This window comes from Mus pahari, chromosome 4 (genome assembly GCF_900095145.1).
Source record: "Mus pahari chromosome 4, PAHARI_EIJ_v1.1, whole genome shotgun sequence".
Classification (NCBI taxonomy): Eukaryota; Metazoa; Chordata; class Mammalia; order Rodentia; family Muridae; genus Mus; species Mus pahari.
This window is the reverse complement of record NC_034593.1, coordinates 93,597,863-93,604,929: the sequence shown is the minus strand read 5'-3', so window position 1 is coordinate 93,604,929 and position 7,067 is coordinate 93,597,863. Positions and strand designations below refer to the sequence as shown.

General features: G+C 43.8%; 1 protein-coding gene across 1 annotated transcript; it reads right to left on the bottom strand.

The window, feature by feature from the left end:
- Window positions 1–3,488: 3,488 nt before the first annotated feature.
- Window positions 3,489–4,228, bottom strand: LOC110320613 (U1 small nuclear ribonucleoprotein C). Its single transcript, XM_021196710.1, has one exon. The coding sequence runs from the start codon at window positions 4,182–4,184 to the stop codon at window positions 3,705–3,707; it is 480 nt and encodes a 159-aa protein (XP_021052369.1). The 5' UTR covers window positions 4,185–4,228; the 3' UTR covers window positions 3,489–3,704.
- Window positions 4,229–7,067: the final 2,839 nt, after the last annotated feature.

Here is a 7,067-nt window from a genome sequence, read left to right as displayed (position 1 = left end):
TTCGAGGCCAGCCTGGTCTACAAAGTGAGTTCCAGGACAGCCAGGGGGCTATACAGAGAAACCCTGTCTTGAAAAATCAAAAAAAAAAGAAAAAAAAAAAAAGAAAAAAAAAACAACATACTTCAGGGCATAATGGAATATACTTGTAACACTAGCAAGTGGTATATACTTGTAACATTAGCAAATGGTATATACTTGTAACACTAGCACTGAGGAGACTCAGATAGAAGAATGGCTACAAAGTGCAGGCCTATCAGGACTACATAGCAAAACACTGTCTCAAAAGTAAAATACTAGCCAGGCATTGGTGGTGCACTCAGGAGGCAGGCGGATTTCTGAGTTCAAGGCCAGCCTGGTCTACAGAGTGAGTTCCAGGACAGCCAGGGCTACACAGAGAAACCCTGTATCGAAAAAAAAAAAGTAAAATACTTTAAAAATCCTAAGTTAACTATAAATAAAATTATATAAAAATATGAAATTTAAGCCAGACTCAGAAAGGCAAGTATTACATGTTTTTTTTTTTTTCTCAGACAGGGAATCTAGATTTAAATGTGTGTGTGTGTGTGTGTGTGTGTGTGTGTGTGTGTGTGTGTGTGTAGGCCATAAAAATAGAAATAGGAACATTATTATCCTACATTAGTCACACATAATGGATTACATGACATTTTCATATTGTAGTTAATGCATTCCAATCCCACTCTCTACATAGTCCGCCTTACCCTCTCTTGTCTCTCCTCACACCTAACCCCTCTCCTCTTCCCAACCATCTCCTGCCTCCCACTTTCATGTCTTTTTTAGTTTTCAATCCCAGTGAGCTTCATTCGGGTCATTTAGGGGAGAATGCACATCTTACCAGAGTCTGCACACTGAAGACGACTTCTCTCCCTTCCCCGCCAACCATTAGAGATCTTCAGGCTGGGATGGGACCCCATGAATCCCTTACCCTCCGAGATAGTGTTGAGTTGACACAAACTCAAGTCTGTGTGGATCCTCTACAAGTGGCACAGCTTCCATGAGCTCAAGAGTGCAACACCCAAGTCCCACTCAGAGATTAGCATTCCCCACCTCCTCAACCGCCTTCGCCTGCCTTTGTGCTTGTAAGACATGCCTTTAAATCCTGGCCCTCAGGAGACAGAGGCAGGCAGATTTCTGTGAGTTTTAAGGCCAGCCTGGTCTACATAGTAAAATTCTGTCTCAAAACAAACAAACAAACAAAAAAGTTAAAAGAAAAAGTTAATACATAAAAATAAATACTCTTTCTCTGCCCCTTCTCTGGGGGTGCTCCCCGAGTTTTGGGGTGGGGAGAGGTGGTGTAGATGCCCCATTTATTCCTGAGCACTCACCAGTCACTTATTCTCAGAACTTTGACCAGTTGTCTCTACAGTCACTGCCTATCACTGCAGAAAGAGCGTTCTCTGACCAAAACTGAAAGCACCACTACTCTGTAGACAGTTATCTGGGAGGCAGTTAGACAGGCGCATCACGTCCGTTTAGCAAAACGACAGCAGTAGACACCCTATAAGGGCCTATGACCTCCCAGCCAGAGATTTTGGTTGTTGTTGCTGCTGTTGTTTTGTTTTGTTTTGTTTTCCCCCAGCCAAAGCATCTAACCAGATTTATAGTACCATGTATGTGGCAAGGGCATCAAATCCACTCAGAATGCTGCTGGTTATCTGCTTAAGAGACCTGCTCCATTGCCCCAGGACTCATATTGCCAGTAGGTATTATTGTCCAAAGCTAATAATAATCTTGGTTGACCAACCTCCCCCAGCAGCCTGCAGAGCACCAGTTAGCCACCAGGAAGGAAGCTTCTGAACACCAGCCTGATTTCAGTATGTCTTGCAACTGCAGCATAAAGTCACCTTTGGCAGCAAGATCTTAGTTCTGATGGAAACCCAGAAACATTGACAATTGCTTATAGTGTGTGTGTGTGTGTGTGTGTGTGTGTGTGTGTGTGTGTGTGTGTGTAGGCCACTCCTACCTCTGACATTGAGATTTTCATCATAACCTATGGTTTGGGGGAACAGCTTTAGTCACCTAGGTAGTCATATCTGTTCAAATGATTTTATCTTATTTTATTATTTGTTTTCCTTATGGCTTTTTCATACATTGTTAGTTTCCAAAAATGTTTATTTTTGAAATATGGTAAGATATACCTTTAAATCTTGGCACTCAGGAGACAGAGGCAGGCAGATTTCTGTGAGTTTTAAGGCCAGCCTGGTCTACATAGTAAAATTCTGTCTCAAAAAAAGAAAAGTTAATAAATAAAAATAAAAAATCTTGTTGGTGTTAAAGGCATTTTATTTAATTTTATATAAATGGTGTTTTGCCTACATGTATATGTCTATATGTATACCATATGCATACCTGGTACCCAGGGAAGCCAGAAATAGCACTGGATCTCCTGGAACAGGAATTACAGATGGGCTGGGTAGTGGTGATACACACCTTTAATCCCAGCACTTAGGAGGTAGAGGCAGGCAGATCTCTGTGAGTTCAAGGCCAGCCTGGTCTACATAGTGAGTTCTAGGACAGCAAAGGACATATAGTGAAACCCTGTCCTGAAAACAAACAAACACACAAGAATTCCAGATGAGTGGAGGGAATTGAGTCTCCTGCTGCTGAGCCACCTCCTTAGCACAAACTCTAACCCTATCTCTTGGTTCTCTTCTCCCCCCCCTTCCCCCACCCGCCTGCCCTTCCCAACCCCTGCTTAAGTGGTCCCATGCGTGCTTCACGCATTCTGTTCCTTAGTACATCTCAGATTATCTTTTCACCTTCTCATGGTCACTGTCTAGTCTCCTGGACTCTAAACACTCACTACCACCTCAGTAATAATTAAAAGCTGCCATCCACATATGAGAGAGACCCTGTGATATTTGTCTGAGTCGGAATTGCCTCACTTAATACAATACTTCCCAGTTCCATTTTCCTGCAGATTACACCATTTCATTTTTCTTTGCAGCCGAATGAAACTCCAGGTGTAGATGTGCTACATTTTCATTACCCATTCATCAGCCCATAGCATCTAGGGTGGTCTCATTTCCTTGCTATTGTGGATACAGCAGCATTAAACGGGGCCGTGCAAAAGTCTGTGTGGCAGCTTAGCAGGCAGGATATGTAACATGACCAGGAGCAGTAGAGCTGGGTCACAAACCAGTTCTGGTTTTTAATATTTTGAAAAACCTCTACACTGATTTCCACAGTGGCTGCATCAGTTCACAGGCCAAGCCACAGTGGGCACTTCTCTCTTCCCCACATCCCTGTCAACGCTTGTTCTCTGGGCCACAGACATTCGAACTGGAGTGAGACAGAACTACAAATAGTTTTACTTTACATTTTCTTGATGCCTAAAGATGCTGAACATGTTTTAAAATATTTACTGTCCACTCATATGTCTTTTGAGAACACAAGATTCAGTTCCTTAGTCCATTTTGGGTTATTGTTTTATTGCTGCTTGGTGTTTTGAGCTCTTTGTATCTTGTGGATTTTTTTTTTTTTAACTAAAAGAGCTGATGATTTTATTTTCACATTTCACAATATAAGTGAAAACCGCAGTTTTTTGTATTATTTTTCCCTCCAAAAATATTCTGTTAGGAAGGGAAGTTTCCTTGTCATGCATCTAGTAAACACTCAGGCTCAGCACCAAGATCTCCTGGTGAAACAGAACAAGAAATACAAAACGATCAAGAGTGCTTCTGCTCTTATCTGTCAGGCCGGGTCATGCCAGGCCGCGTGGGCACCATCATAGGGCGGGCGGGAGGTCTCATCATGGGAGGCCCGGGTATCATGGGCATGTGTCCTCCCATGGGCGGTCTCATCCCAGGAGCTGGTCCCACGGGCATCATCCCAGGCGGAGGGGGGCCCATCATTGGCATCATGGGAGGGCCTCCCATGTGGGGCGCAGGCATCATGCCAGGCCGAGGAGGGCCCGGGAGACTGGGGGGAGGTGGGATCATGGCCCCTGCAGGCGGAGGAGCAGAGAATGGAGCGGGAGGGATCTTCCCTTGTTGAAATGCAGCCGTTGTCTTGTCAGTCAGGCTCTGGGCCTGCTCTTCCATCCATTTCTGGTAATAGTCTTTCACATTCTCTTTGTGTTTCCGACCACTGCAGTGTGTCTTCCTCACAGACGGAGAATCGTGGGTCAAGTACGTACCACAGTAGTCGCAGTAAAACTTGGGCATGATGCTCCACAAACCGTTGGCTACCCGGGTCCGCCGCCAGGAACTGACGCCGTATCTTGTGGATTTTATATCTTCTGTCAGATATATGCCTGATAAAGGGTTCCTCCCATTCTGTAGGCTGTCTCTTCACTCAGTTAACTGTTTCCTTTGCTGTCTTTAATCACATGACGTCTTGTTTATTGATTGTTGGCTTTATTTCCTGGAAAACTAGAGTCCTATTCAGAAATACTTTACCTATGCATATATCTTTCTAAAACTTCGTATTTACTATTATTGTGTGTGTGTGTGTGTGTGTGTGTGCGCGCGCGCGCGCACGCGGGTATGAATATCACATTAGGGATGTGGCGGTCAGAAGACATCTTTTACGGACTTGATCTTCTCTTGGGGTCAATCTTAGGTCGCCAGGTTTGTGTGAGCAAGCACCTTTACCACCACACTGTTCCACCAGCCTCCTGTGTCTGTGTCTTGAGGTGTTTTTCCTGTTTTCTGATCATTTCAGAGTTTCAGGTCTTATGTATCCTACTGCTTTCCAACTCCCAAGACATCTTTTCTCCCTTCTCAGTGTCCCCGTCTAAGTACCTGTGCTCCCTACTCCTACGTAAATGTACGTATTAGAGTTAAAAGCTGAAACCCACATATGAGAGAGAACCCCTGCTGTCTTTCTGAGTTTGAAACACCGCACATAACACAAGATCTTTAATTCATTTGAAGCTGAGTTTTGTGTCGGGTGAGAGATAGGAGCTGGTCTCATTTGTCTTCAAGGAGGTATTCAATTTTCCCTGCACTGGCTGTGAATGTGCATGTATTGGCACTTTGTAAGCATTCGGGTGGCTACTGCTGTTTGGGGTTATGCCGAGAGCCTCTATTTGACTCCATTAGTCTGTGTGTCTGTCTGTGTGTCTGTCTGTGTGCCAGTACCATGCTGTTTTGCTTTGTTTAGTTTAGTATGGTTCTGCTGATACCTCCAGCATGATGCTTTCTGCTGAGGACTGCTTGGGATATCAAGATTTTTCAAGCCGGGCGTGGTGGCGCACGCCTTTNATCCCAGCACTCGGGAGGCAGAGGCAGGCNGATTTCTGAGTTCGAGGCCAGCCTGGTCTACAGAGTGAGTTCCAGGACAGCCAGGGCTACACAGAGAAACCCTGTCTCGAAAAAACAAAACAAAACAAAAACAAAAAACAACAACAACAAAAAAAAAACCTGGACGAGAGAGATGGCTTAGCACTTAGCAGCAGAGTTCAATTCCCAGCGCTCACATCATTGGCTCGCAACTGCCTGGAACTCCAGCTCCAGGAGGATCTGAAGTCTCTGGCGTCTCTGGGTACCTGTGCTCGCTTGCATAGACACAGACACATAATTTAAAAAGAAATCTTTTTTTTTTTTTTAAGAAAGAAAAACTTTCTTAGATAGTGTTATATCTTTTACCTAAAACCTATATATTTGTAAGTAATGTCTTACCAGAACTTTATAATTTTTAAATTAAAATATAATTATATCTCCCCTTCTCTTTCCTTCCTCCAACCCCACTACCCACTCTCAAATTCCTGTCATCTTTGTTATTGCTGCACACACACACACACACACACACACACACACACACACACACGATATAAGTACAACTGACCAAATCCATTTAGTGTTGCCTGAATGCACATTTTGAGGCTGCCCATGTGGTATGGAATAATCAGTCAGGAGGCTTGTCCTCGGGGGAAGACTCCCTCCTCAGCTCTCATCATTCCTAGGTTGCGTGGACTTCTTGCTTGTCTAGGGGTAGAGCCCATGAGATCTTACTTTTCCATGTTAGCGCGTGGGTTGGTGTTGCCATAGCTCAGGTCTTATTTGGGTGGCCATATTGTTGAAGAGTCATAGTTACAGCTTCCCTGTCATTTCTAGGAGACACAATCTCACAGTAGATTTTCTGGTCCTCTGGCTCTTATAGTCTTTCTGCTCCCCCTTCCATAGTGTTCCCTGAGCCTTAGATGCAAGAGTTGTGTTGTAGATGTATCCACTGGGGCTGGACATCATATGATCAGTTGTAGAAGTACAAAATTTTTAAAAAATAAGCATCAGTTCTCCAAAGTTTGCTCTCCTGTAAAATTTAAAGACAGAAATATTGTGAGAAAATGAAACCTCAACCCCCACTTAGCTGTAAGCCGTTTCCTGAGATCGCTTGAGCAGGCAGAGATCAAACGGAAGGAGAACACAAGAAAAAATGCTTAAATTCAACAAATCTACTTAATTTCCATATTTAATTTCCACAGGGCATAATGCTACAGGATGAAAAAAGTGTTGATTCACTTCTATTTTGTGGGAAAAGTATGTACTAGAGAAGGGAGCAAAGGTTACACAGAAGAGAAAAAGGTCAGCAAATACTGAAAAGAGTTTATGAATTTGCCACAGATACTTAGACCAGTGTGGCATAAACCCTAAGTGATTACAGCAATTCCAAGCAACAAAAGACGCACAAGCACCGTGGCCATGGAGGGTGGGGAGGGCTGGAAACGTCAGGAGCAAGCACCTAAAAGAGAAAAAAGTCACAGCTCACCACTGCCCCCTGTCACTCAAGTTCAGAGGAAGAAGACAACACAGTTACATGCTTCATAGCTACCTGTTCTAAGAGAGGAATCTGCCAGTTTAAAGGGAAATTTCTGTGTCATGCAGATTAGGGAGTACATTACACACACACATAGAGATACACACACACACACACAGATACACACACACATAGAGATACACACACATACACCACACAGACACATACACACATGTATATACACACATGCACACACACACACAGAGAGACACATGCACACAGTCACATGAACACACACATGCACACACACAGAGACACATGCACACAGACACATAAACACACACATGCAC

Coding starts and splice junctions, on each gene's coding strand:
- LOC110320613 (XM_021196710.1), bottom strand. CDS start 4,184: ATGCCCAAGTTTTACTGCGACTACTGTGGTACGTACTTGACCCACGAT.